This window comes from Gasterosteus aculeatus, chromosome 4 (assembly GCF_964276395.1).
Source record: "Gasterosteus aculeatus chromosome 4, fGasAcu3.hap1.1, whole genome shotgun sequence".
Lineage (NCBI taxonomy): Eukaryota > Metazoa > Chordata > Actinopteri > Perciformes > Gasterosteidae > Gasterosteus > Gasterosteus aculeatus.
In genome coordinates this window covers 34,916,911-34,936,970 of record NC_135691.1, presented here as the reverse complement: position 1 = coordinate 34,936,970, position 20,060 = coordinate 34,916,911, and the positions used below count along the sequence as shown (strand labels likewise).

The following is a 20,060-nucleotide window of genomic DNA, read 5'->3' as shown; positions in this document are numbered from 1 at the left end:
TGAACAAGGCCGATACTGTTGCAGCTTTATTGACACACACTTCTTTTATGCCGTGGTTACAATAAATTAAACCACATTAACATTCTGTGTCTCCGTAGAACAAGTACCTGACTCACTACTAGAGGTCAACTCAAAGCAGGTACTTAAAACTACTTTATAGACCACGGCCTACAGTACATCCCGACCCGCACTCTCCGCTCTGCATGTGATAAACTGCTTGTTCCTCCTCACTGAGAGCAAAACACTCGACTAGATCTCCACTCTTTGCTGTCCTGCTCCTAAATGGTGGAAGGAGGTCTGTGAAGACATCAGGACCACAGAGAGCCTTCACATCTTCAGACTAAAGACACACCTCTTCAGACTCTACCTCCACTAACACACTAACTAACTGCAGCACTTACATTGGACTTATAATGGTTCTTATCTACAGTGAGTTGTACATCGGCTTATTTGATGAAATCACACTTTCTGGTTTCTTGTTCTTCTGAGTTTGTCTCCTTATGGTTGAATGTACTTATTGTAAGTCTCTTTGGATAAAAGCGACTAAATGACATGTGATGTAATGTAACAACATCTTAGAGGGAAATGTTGCTCCAGCATTCACGGTATACAGATTATTTAAATAAAAACTATATGGAAGCTCTCCCGTCAATCAGCGGGACACAAGCAGCTGTAAGGTTACTAGATCAGTTTTTATTCATCAGACTGAGAAAGGTTCAACAGTGAAGTGAAACGAGAGTAAATCTCAGCTCAATTCACCCGAACGCAGAATATCTGTCAAAGATGCTACAAATAAAAGACAAATAAGGGAAAGCATAAATCAATGAAACAAAGATCAAAAAACAACTATAAACTGGAATACTGATATCATAAAAAATCTATTTAAATCTAGAAAAACAAGCATGTAATCCGTGAGAAGATCGTGAAGCAGGAATGCTGGTTTCTGCGGTTTGATCCTTCAGGAAAAAGTTCTGGTTAAAGACTCGACATTGTTTCACTCTTTAAATCATGCAAACTTTTTCTTTGGTGAATTACGGCGAGAGAAATCTGGGCAGACCGACAGTGAGGAGGAATAATACATATAGATCAAACAATATCAGATCAAATGTATAAATATCAAAAAAATCCAAGTGAGTTCTCTTTATTTATATTAATGCTCTCTGACTACTTCATTACTTTAGTCTCGTGGGGAATCAATTTATTCTCATCTACACTTAACAGACAAAAGTCGATCAAACGGTGTGAAATCATCTTCTCGCCTCGTGGGTCTTTTTGTTCAGTCTTTACTCATCAAATGAAAACATGTAAAGTCCTAAATAAGAAAAACGTCATCAACAATACGGAAAAAAAAAAACAACTCGTCAGGTCTTTAAGTCCGTAGCTTTTGATTGGACATGTGATTTGTACTGAGGCTCATAATTGTGTATTAACAAACACTTAAATACTATTTGATTGGTTCTCAGGCGTCGGCTTGAAATAGTTGGATTGTTCGTGTGTATCATTATTATCAGTCATTAAAAAATCCTAAAGAAACTAAGTTTAGAAAAAAACAAAAAACTTTTCATTTAATAACAAATCGGCTACAGAAACAGACACGACTTCCTTCAACCCGTCCCGCATGCAGAGTGGACGGAGGCCGGACGATGAAAGTGAGAAGACGCCATATTTAGTTTTAGTTTAACTATTTTCCACTGGACTACAATCACTGTGTGACTAAATCTCTTTTGTCTTCGGCCTCTGCTTGCAGCTGCAGACTGAGATGTTTTTTTAAATGGAGTTTCTCTCTTAACTTAACGATGACATAAACCTGTAGCCTCCTTTTGATCGGACCTCCGGGAGGACATTAAGCTTAAGAGTTTGACTCATTTCCCAGAAGGTTTCCGTGCTGCAGGAAGAGAAAGATGAGCTGAAACGTCCAGACGCTGCCATGAACAAAAGTACTCTCCTTAAAAAATACTCATATTGAGATAAAAAAATACGTATAAAGTTGTCTCTGCAGCCGGCGGTCTCTGCCGTTGATTGACAGGTGAGCCGGCCTATGGTCTCTGAGCCAGCCGGCTCTTCCCCTCCTCCTGCTCCGCCAGCTTGAAGTGAGTGTAAGACAGGATACCAGCCAGAGTGCAGAGGATCCCCAGGGCCTGAGGGTGAGACGGGAGGACAGACAGACAGGTCACCGCGGGGTCGGAGCCAGCAGGTTGTCGGTTTGGATCACCAGAGCAGCGCCGGAGGACTCACCTGGTTGAGGGACAGCGGGTCGTGGAACAGCAGGTAGCCTCCGATCAGCGTGATGCAGAATTTGAAATGACCGAACATGTTGTAGCTGCAAGGCGGAGTCAGGAGAGCAACAACACACATGGAAACACGTCTCCGCCTCCACAAGAAGACATAAAACCCCCACCAGAAGACACAAGGCCTCCAGAAAAAGACACAAGGCCTCCAGAAAAAGACACAAGGCCTCCAGAAGAAGACACAAGACGTTCCTGAGTCCAATTGGACGATGGTGCCAATTGAGGAAATCCCTTCAGACGTGATTTCACAAGAGAAAAGAGCGACCTGAGAGCAGACGTCCTACACTGGTTCAGAGTAATGAACTAAAATCTAAAGAATGACAGAATCCCGACGAGGAAGTTCTCACAAGGTTTCTCACAAAGCCGTCAGACTTCGACTAAACAAGACCAGGAACCTTCCAAAACACCCGGAGAGAAAACCTAAGAGCTCTTCAAGGAACACCAGAAAGGTTCTTCTCCAAAAGCTTTTCGCTAAAGCTATCAAGTCCCCAAATAAACTAAGCCCTGAACTTCCCCAACAAGCTGAAAACATCAGTCAAATAGGCTGTGAAATCGATTTAAAAAGACAAGAAAGCTCCTTGAAGCAACCTAAACTAGTGCAAGGCCCTCAAAACGTCCCAGGAACCCCCCAACTCCCCCAACACAACCCTCTTCCAGAAGAACCCACACCAGCACAGAAGCACCCAGAACCTCCTCCTCGGGCTCTCTGGACATATTTAAGGATACGTGACTGCCGAGGTGTTTCCGATGATCCAGTAGATGGACAGGTTGACCAGGAACGCCACCACGCCCGAGAACAGCACCATCACCTAGGCAACAAGAGAGGGGGGAGGAGGCTGTTACCACAGCAACACGACAATGTATGAAACCAATAAAGCAAACAAATCATCAGGGCCTTCACAATAAAAGCCTGGAGCCAGTTGTCTTGAAAGACTTTACCAACATACGCATTTAAACTTGTGTGTGTATGTGTGTGTGTGTGTGTGTGTGTGTGTAACATTGAGTCCAGAGACCAGAGCAGGAAGTGACCACGGTCCAAATATTCCTTTGTCTCCAGTGAGCGGCTCAAACAGAGGAACGACGCAGAGGAGGAAGCCCGAGGACAGAGGAGCCTGAGAGGAGTCACAGTGTTATAATAAGACATCGTTACTTCAGCGGTATTACGGACACAACACTACAGTCACTAGATCATTATCATAAAACCAAGAACTCCCACATCGAGTCCCACGTGAGGACCAACAGGTCGAGGTCTAAAAGTTCCAAGAAAAAGGTCACCAAGACCCAGATAAAAAGCCATGAAGCCATAAAAGCAGGCGAAAGGACTCAGAGAGGAGGAGGGCAGCGTGACCCCTGCAGGGTTATCAGAAGAATCTGCAGTAGTACGACATCATAACTCCTACCTGATAGTACAGGAGCTGCATGGAGTTCACCTGCAGCTCGTGCTGCTTCGCTCCGACCCACTGAGAGAGAGGGGGGGGGGGGGGGGGGGGGGGTATTAATTGGTTGCTCCCACATGTGCTTCTGTGTTTTTTCCCCCGAGTGTACAAGTACTCACCACCTGGTAAAGAGACGTCACCAGAACGCCCAGCGACGCAAACACGGTCCCCAGCAGGTTGAACCTCACGTCGAAGTACGAGTTCAATAACACCCCCAGAGTGATGGGCACCTGAGGACACGGACAGGGGGGGGGTCACAGAAGAACCTCCCGTTTATCCGAGGCTCAACACAGGCTCAACACAAAGCATTTCATCTTCTCTCACTCAGACGGAATAACTAATTAGGCATTGGAATGGATAAAGAGCTGCTCACCAGCGTGAGTTTGATCTTGGTGGAGAAGGTCTTCTTGTAGTAGCTGGTCTGGATGAGGATGATGACGGGCGTGGTCATGGCCTTGGCCAGCTGGTACGTCCCTATCGAGTTGTTCTGCAGCGAGAGGTTGGTGAAGGCCACAAAGCCGCAGAAGCTCAGCGCCAGCCAGGCGATGCGGCGCAGCGGCAGCCTCTTGGGAGAGAAGATGTCCATCTTCTGGCACAAGTAGAGTCCCAGCCAGGTGACCACGAAGTGCACCAGGGTGAGCGCCATGTTGGGGAAGCCGTAGCGGACGTAGATCCACTTGTTGATGAAGACGATGCAGATGGAGGAGAGCAGATTGACCAGCAGGCCGGCGACGATGCGCCGGTTGCCCGACAGGTCGAGCAGCGGCATGACGGAGCGCTGACGGAGGTCCTCAGAGGAGCTGCTCACGCTGCAGGAACAGGAAGTGATGCTTTAACACACGTGCACACCAATAACAACACATGCACAACGCTACCGTCACGCTTAATATTACTCTTCATCACCTCTCACGCACACATCACCTTTGGTTGAACTTTAATTATTTTCTTCACTCTTCTTGCTTTTGTGCTCTATTTTGCGCTGTTGACAACAGTTATTTATTTTAATTGTAATTGTTATTCAACGGTTAATTGGTGTGTATTTTATTGTACTGTTGTTCATAAGTATTGTCAAAGTACACAGCGATAAATACTAACCTACATGCTTTTATCCTAATATAACACGTAGGAAGTATATCGTACATATATATTTAGCCAAGTAACATGTACTTGAGTTTGAGGTATTTAAAATTCTACTACATTTTATTGTACCGTGACTTTAAAAAGTCACTTTATCAACCAATATTTTTTTTTGTTTTCTAAACTGAACAGTATATTAAGTAATATAAATATAAAATGCAATTATTAAAACACTAAGATAAAGCAAACGTTATTATTATTAACCGTTATTACATTACATGTCATTGCTAACGGTTATTAATGGGGAACTAGATGTCTTTTTTAAATAGTCCGTCTGTCTTTCTGTTTGTCTCTGTGTGTGTCTGTCTTTCTGTTTGTCTGTCTTTCTGTTTGTCGCTCTGTCTTTTTGCCTGTCTGTCTTTCTGTTTGTCTCTCTGTCTCTCTGTCTGTCTGTCTGTCTGTCAACCTGCCACGCAGACGAAAAAAGTTTACCTGGGGTCTCCATCTTTCCATCTGTCTTCTTCTCCTCGTCTCCCCGCCCCCTCCGGTGAGTTAGCGTATCTCTCCCCCCGGCGGTCGGTGCACCGGACACCGAACTTCCAACCGACGAAACTCCCGTAAGTGTGCCGGGGTTGGTCGTGATTCCTGGGTTAAGTGCCCCCCCCCCCCCTCTCCGTGTGTTCCGGTTTCCGATGTGGGGGGTCAGCAATGCGCTCATCGAGCAATAGCAGCCGCTAGCGGAGCGGAGGAGGAAGTGCAGCGGGGCTCTTCTATGACGTCAGATGACGCGCTCTCAACGGGATTTGGACGTCCGACAGATTGCAGTACATGAACACGGACCTATAGGTGGCGGCATTGCGTCTCACTGCGTCGCGTCTACATGGAAATCACAGTGTGAAGAAGAATGTGTAAAGCGCACGAAGAAGAATCCTGTCAAGCCTCGTGAAGCGGGAATTGCAGCCCACTGTACCATGGACTGGTTAGTTAACTTACATTTCACAACATTCCAAACATGAGCCGTCTCATACACCCGCAGTAACATGTTTTAGTTTTGTATGTCGAACCGTTGGCTCGTCGTTTATCCCGCTTGTGCGGATACTTTGCTGCATTGGCTGTGTGCTAACGACACCGTGGGTAATCATTGCTGGTGCTAAGCGGCTAATCAGTGGTTAGTGCACTGTTGACATGTTTTAACCGGAGCTAATCGAGTGGTTCTCGATCAGTTATTGGGAATAACTAGTCGATGCGTGTTATGGATTACCTAGAATCTAAATGAAATAAACCAATTACAGCTTTTTATTGTTGTGAGTTAGCCGAACTGCTGCTAAACTGTTTTCAATGGACCCGTTGCTTTGCTTGCTTTCTCTCTGTGAACTTTCAAGTATTAATAGTTATTAGTTAAGTGATTCATATTTAATCATCATTAGTTATTAATCATAACCTCTTATGTTACATGAGAGAAAATCACCTGTGGTTCGAGCCCTCATGACACTAAAACACTCCTCAAACCAGAAGCAACCTTGAGAAATATACATTTCACTACCAAGTTTCACCCTCAAATCATCATGTAATAAACATTATATATATATATATATATATATATGTATATATATGTATATATATATATATATATATCTAGATCTATATATATAGATATCTATATATAGATATATATATATATATATGAAAAATGTTTTCTAGATCTTACACCGCAATGAGATGTATGTAATAAACAAACTTAACTACAGAATATTGGGAGCTTCATCTGCTTTCATGTTAAAGTCACCTGATGCTTTGGACTCATTGGGAAGAATGCAGCGGTGCTTTGTGGGGGTGTTTGCTGCGCTTGCATTGAGACACTACTGCGTTCATACTTGGACTCCAGGGGTGAGAGCGAGCTGCTGTCTCCGGTGGTCCGAGATGACTTGGTGACGACCGCCGCACGGAGGATGAAGAAGGTGGCTTGTATCCTTCAGCTGGAAGAGAACGTTTTTTTAATCTTCTTCAGGTTAAATACGTCTCCATCTGGATTACATGAACACACCTGTTATTACGGATTATTGATTGATGTGAGGAAAAAACAAAAACGTATTCAAGTGTCAGAAGTGTGAGTGTTGTTTTCCTGACTGATGGTCTCAGTCCCGTCGCCCGGCAGCCCCGTCCTGTCCTCTGTAACGCCAGCGCGCCCCAGGACGAGGACCACGCCGGCTTCACTCTTCAGACAGGCTGGTACGACACACACACACACGCACACAAACAATGATTATCTTCTCGTATCAAACATCTCCGGATTTCACTAACTCCCCACCCGTCTCTCTCTCTCCCGTTTCCTCTCAGTAACTCCCAGGGTTCCAGATGTCTCCTCCATTTTAGCTCCGGGAGGTCGAACGCCTCGATACACACACACACCCACAAACGCCTTCAGCGGTGGGGTGAGACGCACACGCACGCACGCACGCACACACACACTATGAACAAATGAAGTTGCTCATTTCATTTAGTAACATTTAAATGAATTCAAAATAAGCTGGTCTCCTTTTTATTTAGTTTGCATCCATCTTTGAGGAAAATTAGATTTATGTGAAGTCAAAAGTTCTCCGAAGTCACTAGTGCCTTTAGCTTCTAATGTGAGTCTCACTCGATCACAGAACATGGGATCGCTCAATTCGGGGCTTAAAGCAACTTTCGGCGTCTCTCTGTCCAGAATTCGGATGACAGCGACTGGACCGACAGCGTCTACGTCTTCCCCACCCCGGGAATGGAGAACAGCAGCTTCTTCACAGACGACATCGCCAACCTGAGCTCCGCCCTGCTGAAGGAGGATGACCCCGGCGAGGCTGGTGAGCAAAACCAGCGCTCCCCGTTCACACTCTGCACGTTTAAGAGCACTGAAAGTAAATAACATGAGATCAAATATTTTTCAGCGGCTGCCAGTCTTTTTCCAGAATTCCTCGAGTCCTTCCTGAAGCACTCTTCCACTGCGGTGTTTGAGCTGCTGGAGGAGTACCAGCTCATCCTGCAGGACAAAGTAAGCTCTGCGTGTGATGTGTTGACTTCTGGCAGAGCCAGGCTACGCTACGCTAACAGGCTGTAGCTTCTTCTTTAGCACCAACACACACAAGAAAGTATTCAACCCTCATCTCACGCTCTCTAGGAAGCCGAATAAGCATAATTCCCAAATCGTTACGTATTACTCTTAAGACGCTGTTAGCTTAGCATTGAGACTGAAGGAGCGCTCGGTTCACGCATTCCCCCCCCCCCGTGTTTTAAGGTGGACGTTCTGCAGTCTGTGGTCCTCAGAGCGGGTCAGAACAGTAAGACAGCAGGAGTCCGCTGGCTGCTGCAGCAGGAGAACTGCTCCTGGAGACTCATCACCTCCCTGTACAGGTACCTGTCTGTCCGTCCGTCTGTCCGTCCGTCCGTCATCTATCTCTGGTTAACCACCTGTCTTGTCTCCGCAGGGACCGGGTCCAGTTGGAGCTAGAAGAGGACATTGTGACCGACATGGTGGTGAGTGACCTGAGGACGCCCACCGCTGCATTAATGTTGTGAATCCTGAAGCTGACGCACACACACACACACACACACGATGAGGTTAAGAGGACGTTGTGTTTGTGTGTGAAGGTTCCCAGTGAGAGTGAGAAGGTCGTGGTTGAGCAGCTTTTTCAGCGGGATGCTGTCATACGTCAGAGTCAGGTAACACACACACACACACACACACACGTAAATGTAGCACCCCCAACCTCTACAGTAAGTTTTCTAAGTGGAGAAAGAGGGGTGTTTGAGTTCAATTCTTTCTCTCTCATCCACACGTGGTTAAAATGACAGGACCATATGTTGCCTGTGTGTTGCAGCTTGTTGTTGATTGGCTCGAGAGCATTGCCAAGGATCAGATTGGAGACTTTTCTGATAACATAGAATACTACGCAAAGAACGTCTGCTGGTGAGTTTTTAAAACCTCTCGTCTGCAGTCGAGTCTCTTTAAGATCATGCACTGAAGTTGTGTGTGTGTGTGTCTGTGTGGGTCACAGGGAGAACACCCTGCACGCGCTGAAGCTGAGGAGGAAGAGCGGCGCTGCCTTCTCCATCCCTCTGGTCACTGAGCTGGTGAGGCCCGTTACCACGCCAACAGAGCCTCGTCCCTAAGTGTGTGTGCGTTCACAGACCTGTGTGTGTGTGTGTGTGTGTGTGTGTGTGTTCAGGACCCAGACGCTCCCCTCCGGCAGCAGCGCCCGCTGGCGAACTTGGACAGAGAGGACGACGCCCGACTGCTGAAGAACCTGTTCACCCTGATCAGAGCCGGGATGACGGAAGAGGTAGAGGGACGGACAGCGATGTAGACAGAGGGACGAGAGAGGAGGTGGACACTGGGGGATGTAGTAAGGAGGGCAACCTCTGTGGTAGCGCAGCAGAGGTGCAATATGAATAATGGAGCTCTATTCAGTAAAAATAATTATGTTGCTCTCCTGATGGTTTTCCAATGTCTTTTTGGAAATCGGATCATCAGATCGTCCATTATTTGTACATTAATGAAAGGCCTCCAGTTGTTAAAGTACCCGATGCGCCAGCAGGGCACAGATTTAGGTCCATACTGTGTTTAAAGTGTGTGTGTGTGTGTGTGTGTGTGTGTGTGTGTGTGTGTGTTTAGGCCCAGCGGCTGTGTAAGCGCTGTGGTCAGGCCTGGAGAGCAGCGACTCTGGAAGGCTGGAAACTCTACCACGACCCCAACAGGACCTCAGGTGACCTCTGACCCCCAACACGGTGCATGACAGAGAGTCTCACCATGATGTTGCTCTAACCCCCCCCCCCCCCCCCCCCCCCCCCACCTCCCACCCTCTTTCCCAGTGAGTGCAGAGCTGCAGGCGGTGGAAGGAAACCCTCAGAGAGGAATCTGGAAGACGTGCTGCTGGAGGATGGCAGAGGAGGTAAGAAAGGCCTTCGCTGCCCCACTCCTACGTCACTCCGACAGGTGGAGGTGGAGCACTAACGCGGAGTCTGTTTTTCAGGAGCAGCTGAACCGCTACGAGAGGGCGATCTACGCCGCGCTCAGCGGGAACCTCAAACCGGTCAGCTGAGGAGTCTTAAGTTCTCTTGTTTTGTCCAAAATGTTCACATTGGAACCAGAAGATCACTTAAGATTCCATTGACTTTCATTCAGCAATTATCCAAATGGGTGAATCGTACGGTGACTTCCCTCCTGCTGAAGTGTGTGTTTGTGCGTCTTAGCTGCTGGTGGTGTGTGAGTCGTGGGAGGACTGTGTGTGGGCTCACTTCAGAGTGATGGTGGACTCGCTGGTGGAGAAGGATCTGATGTCGTCGGGTATGGCCCAACAGGAAGTGGAGATGCTTCCGCGGGAATACCTGGAGGCCAAGTACGACACTCGCACAGACACACACACACACACACACACAAATGCAGTGGTGCAATGACGCGGTTTCACTAAATTTTCCCTCTTTCTCTCCAGTTGGACGATGGAAAAGGTGTTTGAGGAACTTCAAGCCTCCGAGTTGAAGGTGAAACACACACAAACTGAATGATTTTTCAGTCATCGTTGAGTCACATGACCGAACACACACACACATTAAAACCGGCTTTTCTGTGTTTAGAGGGTGTTGGAAGAGACAAAAGAACATTACCACGTCATCCAGAAGTTTGTCATTCTGGGAGATCTGGACGGTGAGACCCCTCTGACCTTTGACCCCTGAACAGGAACTACATCAGTGGAAAACCAGACGGGGAAACAATCCCATTATTATTCTTTTCTTAATCCCGTTTGGGCCGACGTGCCCTTAAAACCCCTCCTGACGCTAAATTTCTCTCTCTCAGGTCTGCTGGAGGAGTTTTCTGATTGGCTGACAGCCTCTAAGCCCCTCCCCTCCCACATGCTGCGTTTCATGACGCACCTGCTGCTGTTTTACCGCTCTCTGGGTTTGGCTCTGAAGGTGAAACATAACAAACAAAATGATCACATTATTATTATTATTATTATTATTGCAAAAAAGTTACTAGAAAAAAGTCCCAGTTCTCGATAGAAACACGACTCTTCATGAATCCTTTCTGACTTCTTATGGTGTGTTTTGGCATTTGGAGGTTGTGTTGTGTGTTTTTAATCTGATCCAAGAACAGTTCTGACCCGTCGCTCTGCCTCTCTCTCCCCCCCCCCTTAAGGAGGAAGTGTGCGTGGACGTCCTGAAGGCGTACGTCTCCCTCCTGATCCGGGATCAGCAGACGGAGCTCGTGGCGAGCTACGTCAGCCAGCTGCCAGCCGACCTCGCCACCGTCCAGTACGCCGCCTTCCTGGAGACGGTCAGCCAGCCGGAGCTGCGTCCTCGTTGCCTGCAGCTCGCCACGGACGCCGGTGAGACGCAAAAACCACAAAAACTAAACACAAATCACGTCGGTTTGATTGTGGACCGACTACTGACCCGCCGCCTGTGCAGGTCTGGATGTTGCCGCGGTAACCAAGCTGGTGGTGGAGAGCGTGCGGGAGAGCGACGCCACAGAGTTCACGCACCACAACCAGACGCTGGAGATCGGGACCACGAAGGTACGGAGTCAAAAAAAACGACATTCGTCGATATATAAAAATAAACTTTTAAATGTACACGGTTTGTGGAAGAGTGGGTGGAGTTACTGTGATGCTGCGCTCTGATAGGAGGACCTAAGGAAGATTGACGTCATCGATTGGCTGCTTTTCGACCCCGCCCATCGATCAGAGTCCCTGAAACAGTCCAACGCCATAATGAGAAAGTTTCTGGGTAATTTATTCGTCTCGACTGTCTCGTCTCCCTGTCTGAGGACCATGATGCATTGCGTCAATCTGCCCCCTCTCAGCGCTGCAGAAACACGACGCAGCCAAGGCGGTCTTCTCTAAAGTTCCAGAGGATTCAATGAGGGAGATTTACTGCCAGTGGTCGGAGGTCGGTCAGACCACGCCCCTTCCTGCTGAGGACGAGAACGCCATCAGAGAACACCTGTGTATCAGAGCCTACCTGGTCCGTCACCTGACTCTTAGATAACAGCCACAGTTGGTTACCATGGCTGGAATATTTTAATTTAATGTCCATTTAATTAAATTAGGTTTTTTTTGTTCTTTAAAAAGTCTTTATTCTTTATTTTTTTAAATTAGGAGGCTCACGAGGCGTTTACTGATTGGTTCAGCCACAGCAGCTCGCCCCCCCAGAAGCCGGCACCCGCCTCCGAGGCCAAATTCACAGAGCGAGTGGCCAATGAGATGAGAGAAAAGGAGTACCAGGTACACACCCCCTAATGATAGTTTTCATTTCCATTAATAGTTAATGTGCACATTTAAAAAGTGTGTGTGTGTGTGTGTGTGTCAGGCCGCTCTGTCTTCGTGGTCGTGCCGTCTGGACGTCCTAACGGAAGATGTGAAGGAAAGAATCTACAACGTGCTGCTGTTCGTAGACGGAGGCTGGATGATCGACAACAGAGAGGTGATGGTTCACTGGAGAACCGATCTCCTTTTTCTCTCTCAGGGAACCGAGAACCTTTCCAGTACCTAAAGGAACCAGCTGCTAAGAAAAGGCCAATTGTGGTCCTGGTTTAGCTCCTCTGGTTCCTTCGTACCAGGATCTACAACGGGAGATTCTGTCTGAGTTCTCTGTATCTCTGCACTCATTAATGCACATATTGCGCTCTGTGAGGACTAAACTCTGCCTCCAAATGTTAACATCACCCCAGCACCTCTTAGAAAAACACATGAAGCCTTATTAGTGCTCAACGAGATAATCAAACTCCAATAGAAGGCTACTTACAGACACAACTTGATTGCTGTGTTCCTAAACGCGTCGTTTGGTGCCTTCAGGACTCCGAGCCGGATCCGGAGCGCGGCCACCAGACGGCGGCGTTGCGCTCGCTGTGTCTCCCCCGCCTCACCTTCCTGCTGCTCAGCGTGCTGCAGAACTCCTCCAGGCACCAGGAGGCCCTGCGCCTCGCTGACATCATCTCCTCGGACCAGCACCGCCTCTACCAGGTGACCGAAGAGACGCCATCGGATCCGTACGTTGAGCGCATGTTGTTTTATTTATTTATTTATTTCATGTTTTTTGTTTTCGCTCACAAATTCAGGTTTTCTCCAAAGAGGAGCTGAGGAGATTCCTGCAGAAGCTGAGGGAGTCGTCGCTCGCTCTGCTGGACCAAGGACTCGACCCGCTGGGCTACGAGCTGCAGCCATGAACACACACATACACACACACACACACATCGGTGTTTGAACCACTGTTGTCTTTGTTCATCTTTTTTTGCTAAATAAAAGCCTGTTTTCGTATAGTGGTTGTGTGTAAAGTTGATTTAAGTGTCTTAATGATGCTGGTTATAAAGAGCTGTTGATGAGCTAAACACCATCACAAACAGTTAAATATTGTATACAAAATTGGAGATTTCAGTCATTTAAATTACAGTAAAAAGTTAATATAGAGAATCGGAGGGAAAGATAAGTAATGTTCATGAATAAAGTCAGAATTTCTTAAAGAAAAATCTATTACAATATTTCTAGAACAAGTGCCATATTTTCCTAATGTTAATTGAAAAAGTAGTACAATATTAGGAAATCATTGGTGGTGAAATGGCAGAAAGTGGGGAGACAAACAGGACATTTGGGCTTTTTGTTTAAGATATTGTAATTATAAACTCAAGTGTTCTCGCTTGTGTAAAATGTAGATAATAAGAACACATTTCAATATTCAATAAATTACTTCATTCTTTTTTACCAAAAAGTTATTTTAACGAGTCACAAAGAATAAATGGGTTCATTATTATGAGTATAATTAGCTCCACGCTGTGGCGCAGTGTTGGTGTTTGGCCACTAGAGGCGCCACGCGCACAACTGTCCACAGGATCAATCGATTCCATCCGCTGTCATAAGAAACTCCGGTAAACTGACCGATAGACGACGTCTACGGATATTAATTGATATTCATCAGCGCCTGAGGTACGTACTATATACATACAATGTTATATTAAGCGTACATGTCATTACGTCGGGATGATATTACTACAAAAGCAGTAGCACAAGTTAGCAGGAGGCTAGCAGCGTGCTAGCGGGCCGCGCAGCCTCGTGTTTTCCTCGTTGAATTGAGCCGAAACCGACTGAGCCGCGAGCCGGCTGCGTTCTGCTAACGAATTAACGGTTACAAGACACATTGTGCCCGTGAAGCCTAAACTAACTGCTTTTAACAATGTTCACTCTCGGCTCGGGCTGTATAGCCCTTTACGTATTGCTTTAATGCAGGGAAACGTTAGCATGTTTAATGTTTAGACACACCTGTCGTTGCTTGCTAGATGATTCCTAATTTATTCATTATTGGGATTGCGAAGTATACCAGAATTGCCTTAATGGAAGTTATGCATTGTTTTAAATGAAAGTACGTGACCGTTATATTGTTTGCGTTGTAAAGTTGTAACGTTTACGTCTAAAATTGGCAACCAAAATATAGTAGCGGCTACAATGTTTTCCTAAAAGACGTCAGTTAAGTTCGCATCAGCAGACAAACCATCGAAAGCGAAACCTTTTGTACGAAACGTAATTCATGTACTGCTTTTACGTCTTTTTGTTAAAATGGAGTTTCGCCGATTAATCCACGTAACGTTACACGTGTAAAAAGCATAACGTTAACTTATTTTAATCTCTGAATGGCGAATGGGGCTAAACGTGACGTCATCTCGGTCATAGCTGCTAGTGGGTCGACGTCACAGGGCCGAGCGGGACGTGCCCGGGCACGTCTCCTTCCCTCCGCGCGCTCACGTGCCGCTGTGACCCGCGTCTGTCAGCTGGAGCCTCTGTGACTGCTGCCCGGACACATTCACCCTGAGCAGCGGGGGGCAAACGGGCCACAAATACACACTTTGTTGTTGTTTAGTGGAGTTTGAGTTTTTACCCAGCGCGCATATATATATATATATATATATAATTCCCAACTCTACTCTAGAAGTACTTTTTTTAAACTTATAGAATTGACTCCAGATGTATTTGCGTATTCATCTTTCAGTGATGAGTCACAACCTCCAGGTGAAGAAATGTAACTAGAGAACACATAAAATCCAAATTCATTATTTACGTTTAGTACGTTTAATAAATGTTATCTCCCCTGTCTTTATTTTTCTATAATATTTCCCCATGTAGCATAATAACTTAAACTTAAAATATCTAGTTTTAGGTGTTAAAATGTTTCACATGAAATGGTCATCAAACAATCAATGAATGAACATAAACATGTTTCATATAATCTGTGCTTCAGCACTAGTTCATGTTGGTTAGTTTCACTAGCAGGTTGTCTCAGGGATGACTCATCCTGGACTAGTACCGGCATGTCTGCACACAGCTGACTGATTGAATCAGCTGTTCCTCTCTAACACGCCTGACTCACCACAGCTGACTCGGCCCTGGAGGGCCCTGTTGGGCCCTGATAGGCCCCAGCTAGGCCAGACCAGGGCCACCTAGGCTGGTCTAGTCCTGACATGTCTGAGCAGGTCTATAAGAGCATGACGCTGCTCTCTGATCCTCTCTGAATGCACTTTGTCTGTACTTTGCACAGGATGAACAGCTGATTCTCTCCACTCTGAATACACAGTAAGACTTTTAACTTCTTTCTGATTTATATCCGTTCATTCCTATTTAACTTATTTCTGGTGTGGTTTTGCTTTATGGGGTGGTTTTAAAGGCTCATGCAGAATAGTGGAGCACAGAACCTTTTTAAATGATGTGTCATTTTCTTGGCACACATTTTTCATATTGTTATATCTTTGTGATGAAATGGCTGTAGCATTTATTTAATTAAATTCTTCCTGCCTGCTGTAAGCAGTGGAAATGTTTTATTTGTCTACTGTAAGCTGCTGTAAATCATAGCAAAATAATTTTTCGGGTTAGTGATGTTTTGCGTTGCGATCATTTGGAACGGAACATATTGTTTTCCACAATCTCCTCACGTTCTCATGGACGTTAAATAGTTTGCTACGTGGAACTGAGCACCAGTTTGTGTCTTTTATGTGCAGAAACAAATCCGCTTCACAATGTCTGCTGACGGGCTGAACAGCGACACGGCTGACGACGACAAACTGGTGAGAGAAACTGGGTGACGGCCAACTTTACTGGTTAACTGGTTGTTTCAGGGTTTCACTCCGAGTGTGTGTGTGTGTGGTCAGGTCCAACCAAAGCTGGAATTCAGGACGTTGCTGCACCAGGCGGGAGCGACTAAGGAGGTGTTCACCATGAAGGAGGTTGGTTTCTGTGGTGGAAACTCCAAAGTATCGTAATCGAGTAGTTTGTGCGCGTTGTGGAGGCGTCATTCAGCGTCTCCAGCGATGCATCTCACTCTCTCTCTCTCGCAGGTGATGTTCTACCTGGGTCAATACATCATCCTGAAGCAGCTGTACGACCAGAAGCAGCAGCACATCGTCCACTGCTCCCAGGATGCACTGGGGCGGGTTCTGGGGGTCGACAGCTTCTCTGTTAAAGAGCCACGGTGAGAGAAAGTCAACATGTTTGTAATGTGAAGCACCTTGTTTTGACATTTTAATATTCCTCCTGAGAGCTGACGGAGGAGTTTTTCTGTGTTTCAGGGTTTTGTTCGCGATGATCACAAAGAACCTGGTGGCCGTGAAGAGCCAAGGTACAGCGACTCTTCCACCCTTTAGACCACGTGTCGCCACGTGGTTTGGATCTTCTACTCGCTTTGACTCCCATGTTCACAGTCACACCGACTAGTTAGTCAACGTTCGCATTCGATGATATAAGCTACAGACTTTAAAATGAGCTACAGCACAATAAACCTAATGAGGAAACGTTTGGATTTGTACAAAACTACCAGCTTCTCCCTCTTTTCTTTCTTTAGAGTCGCCTGCGAGCTCGAGTGAAGCGGCCGGCGCCTCTCGGACCGAGGTACCGTCACCATGGTTCTCTTTACAAAACGTAGACATGAGTCTGTTTCCTTTTTTAAAGATGAAATACTTTTAGGGTCACTTCAGATTCAAAGATAAAATGTCTTAATATTTCAACGTGCATGAAGGAAAGGAAAAATATTTTAATGCTTTAATGCCAGTTTTAAGGAGATAATACTTAATAACTATAATTATTATACTACTAAGAACTCGTGGCACAAACTGTCACTTTACTATTAGGAGGCCGAATCAGAAAGTCACTCACCAGAAAGGAGGGGGAGGAGGAAGAGGAGGAGGAGGAGGAGCTTCCGGAGCAGCAGCGAGCCAAGTGGCTCCTCGGGGCCCTCGGACTCCTTAGAGGGAGACAAGAAGGAGTCAGAGGAGGAGTCGGGGGAGGAAGACGACGACGATGATGGTGAGGTGGAAGGCAGGAAGAGGAGGAGGTCCGACAGCTACTCCCTGACCTTCGATGAGAGCCTGTCGTGGTGTGTGATCGGCGGACTGGCGAGCGTACGGGACCGACACAGCAGCCAATCATCAGACTCCCACAGCACAGTGAGGGCGCACACACACACACACACACACACACACACTCACTGGGTTTGGCTGATTTAGTGTCTGTTCGTAACACCTGCTGTGTGTGTGTTCATAGTCTGGGAGGTCGGAGGTCACCGCCGCAGCGTCGGACTCTGACAGCGATCACTTCAGCGTGGAATTCGAGGTGGAGTCGGTCGACTCGGACGACTACGACGAAGACGATGCGTCTCTCTCTGCGGACGACCAGGTACCCCCCCCTCCCCCCCCCCCTTCCTCCCCCCCGTCTCTAGCTCTCCTCACGATGATGTCATCAGTCCAGAAGTAAACGTAAATTTGTCTCCAGATTTACGAGGTGACCATTTTTGAGGCGGAGGAGAGTGACTCCTTCGATGAGGACACGGAGATCACCGAAGCCGTGAGTCTACACACAATAAACCGCACACCTATTGCATATACTAGGTTTTAACTGTGTGTGTGTGTGTGTGTGTGTGTGTGTGTGTGTGTGTGTGTGTGTGTGTGTGTGTGTGTGTGTGTGTGTGTGTGTGTGTGTGTGTGTGTGTGTGTGTGTGTGTGTGTGTGTGTGTGTGTGTGTGTGTGTGTGTGTGTGTGTGTGTGTGTGTGTGTGTGTCTCAGGACTACTGGCGCTGTGCCAACTGTGAAGAGCTGAACCCGCCTCTCCCCAGGAACTGTCTGCGCTGCTGGGACCTCCGCAAGGATTGGCTGTCTGAGGTGTCACTCAATGTAACAAAGCCCGCCTCCTCCAGCCCCAATGTCCTGCCCCCAAAGCCAACTGACCAATCGGCAGGCAAAGACACTCATGGTAGGTGGGGGACACTTTACACCTGATGAGACAAAGTGTCGTTTCATTACTTGTTTACTTGTAAATTGCCATTGAAAAAATGACAATGACAAGTAAACATACGTTTTTCAGGAAAAAGTACAATATCAAATGAATATAAACAGTTGTTGGGTAAAATAGAAATGGCACTAATGTTAATCTAATGCAAAATAGATTCTGGATACCACACTTGTTATTGTGACTTTGTATTGTAACTTGTTATAGAAAATATAGACATTATGAGATAGTTAAAGTCAATTGCACGGTGAAGTTTTAACCCCTAAACCATCGACGTGTCCCCTGAAGGTTCCGATGTCGAGGAGAGCGACGGAGTAGACGTCCCGGATGGGAAGAGAGTTAAAACCCCTCCCCCTTCGCAGTGCCACTCAGACTCCTCCCTCTCCTCCTCCCAGCCGTCCTCCACGGACTCCCAGGAGTCCTGCCCCCCCCCTCTTCCCTCCGCCGCACCCAAGCTGGACTGCGGCGCGGCGTGGCAGCTGCCCGAGTCGTGTTTGGACCCGTGCCTCATCTGCCAGTCGCGGCCGAAGAACGGCTGCATCGTGCACGGGCGGACGGGTCACCTGATGTGCTGCTACGTCTGCGCCCGCAAGCTGAAGAAGAGGAACAAGCTGTGCCCGGTGTGCCGGCTGCCCATCCAGTCGGTGGTGCTGACCTACGTCTGCTGAGACGCAACATTTACCAAAGCGAAAGAAGTTTAGTTCCACTCGTCTGGCACGCGTTTGCACTTTCTATCCCTCTTAGTGTTGTTCATTAAAGACCCAAAACCAACAATTCTCATTTATCTTTATTTCCACTGAAGACAAATCTGTGGAAGTTCAAACAATTTATTACTTTAGCGGTTTTATTTCTCTCATGTGGTCCCATCAGGTGTTATTGGCCTGAACATCTGGAAGCATCGTTAATTTGCAGTATAGTGATGTTTTAAGTTTTATTAACATCCACTATTGCGTCAATAATTATATAAACATAAGATACTTCCATCCAAATTAAATGTATTAATGCATAAACCTTTTCCATAGCGTGACATTTAGATACGATGGACCCGTAAAGCGTTAATTTCTTCAATTTTTATTGTATATATAGTTTTGTGTGCTAGTCTCTTTATTAGAACAATGTTCTTGAAATTACAGCCAGAGATCCTCTTATTTATATCATGTATATTTAAGCAGAGACTTTTTCAATGATATGGATATAACTATATTGTTTTATAGATTTTCTGTTGCCAAATAAAGTTCAATTTGTGGCCTGTTATTTGGATTTGATCATTTTTTATACAGAATCTTTAGTTAAATAATTGCATTAGTTGGGGTGCAGTAAAGAGGATCAAAATGAATCGTGTACAAATACTGCCTCGTCTTAGAGAACACTTTCAGAAATACTGTGTTTATTTGTATTCTTTTGAAACCGAACATCAGGACAATTAATGGCTTCAGAATCGAATCAACAAATTTGAACTGTGAAAATCCACAGCTTTGATTGCTAAATATGATGGTGGTTATTGTTAATCAATGGGGGCAGTGTGGGCATTCAAATGATTGTCTGATTTTTCATATTTTTTATTAACTAGTTGCCAAAGTCAAGATTTAAGAGAAAACTATGGATTTAAATTTTAATAAACTTGTAAATCAGCAGTTCGTTATTTCCTAATTGTAAGTCAAAATAGAAAGAATAAAAAACGTTCTTGTGCATATCTTTACATGTAATAAAAGGAAGTTCTGTGTTTAGAACTTCCTTTGCATCATTCTGTCGAGTGGATTTATGAGGAAAACGAAAGGAAATTGTGAAAAACAAATATTCACTCTGCAGCAGCGCGTTAAAGCCCCGTGACGTTAAACTTGGGGGCAAATGAAAGAATGACCACCAGGAAGCTCCTCGTCGCTTCAGGCCCCAGCGTGAAGAACACAATGCTCCTCCTGTGAAGCATCCACACACAAACAACTCAAATCCACCGTCAACAGTCGCACAAA

The 20,060-nt window shown here is 46.1% G+C and overlaps 3 protein-coding genes across 3 annotated transcripts; 2 read left to right on the top strand and 1 right to left on the bottom strand.

The window, feature by feature from the left end:
• Positions 1-673: 673 nt before the first annotated feature.
• slc35e3 (solute carrier family 35 member E3) lies at positions 674-5,697 on the bottom strand. The gene is made up of 8 exons (XM_078100737.1): positions 5,294-5,697; positions 4,098-4,533; positions 3,844-3,954; positions 3,689-3,748; positions 3,302-3,400; positions 3,015-3,097; positions 2,236-2,320; positions 674-2,138 (listed from the first exon to the last, which is right to left on the bottom strand). Exons 2-8 carry the CDS (start codon positions 4,491-4,493, stop codon positions 2,037-2,039), a joined length of 936 nt encoding a protein of 311 aa, XP_077956863.1. The 5' UTR covers positions 4,494-4,533; positions 5,294-5,697; the 3' UTR covers positions 674-2,036.
• nup107 (nucleoporin 107) lies at positions 5,486-13,091 on the top strand. The gene is made up of 27 exons (XM_078100736.1): positions 5,486-5,780; positions 6,687-6,766; positions 6,941-7,030; positions 7,139-7,233; positions 7,506-7,641; positions 7,726-7,829; positions 8,073-8,188; positions 8,263-8,311; positions 8,426-8,497; positions 8,656-8,744; positions 8,833-8,908; positions 9,004-9,117; positions 9,450-9,540; positions 9,647-9,726; positions 9,808-9,867; positions 10,028-10,173; positions 10,267-10,315; positions 10,409-10,478; positions 10,629-10,744; positions 10,971-11,160; positions 11,243-11,349; positions 11,458-11,560; positions 11,637-11,797; positions 11,932-12,057; positions 12,143-12,256; positions 12,628-12,795; positions 12,891-13,091. The coding sequence occupies exons 1-27, from the start codon at positions 5,584-5,586 to the stop codon at positions 12,996-12,998; spliced, it is 2,907 nt and encodes a 968-aa protein (XP_077956862.1). The 5' UTR covers positions 5,486-5,583; the 3' UTR covers positions 12,999-13,091.
• Positions 13,092-13,601: 510 nt separating this feature from the next.
• On the top strand, positions 13,602-19,344 carry mdm2 (MDM2 proto-oncogene). The gene is made up of 12 exons (XM_040172550.2): positions 13,602-13,752; positions 15,356-15,390; positions 15,813-15,878; positions 15,963-16,037; positions 16,149-16,282; positions 16,380-16,429; positions 16,652-16,698; positions 16,938-17,252; positions 17,350-17,481; positions 17,578-17,649; positions 17,868-18,054; positions 18,379-19,344. The coding sequence occupies exons 3-12, from the start codon at positions 15,831-15,833 to the stop codon at positions 18,756-18,758; spliced, it is 1,440 nt and encodes a 479-aa protein (XP_040028484.1). The 5' UTR covers positions 13,602-13,752; positions 15,356-15,390; positions 15,813-15,830; the 3' UTR covers positions 18,759-19,344.
• The last annotated feature ends 716 nt before the right edge of the window (positions 19,345-20,060 follow it).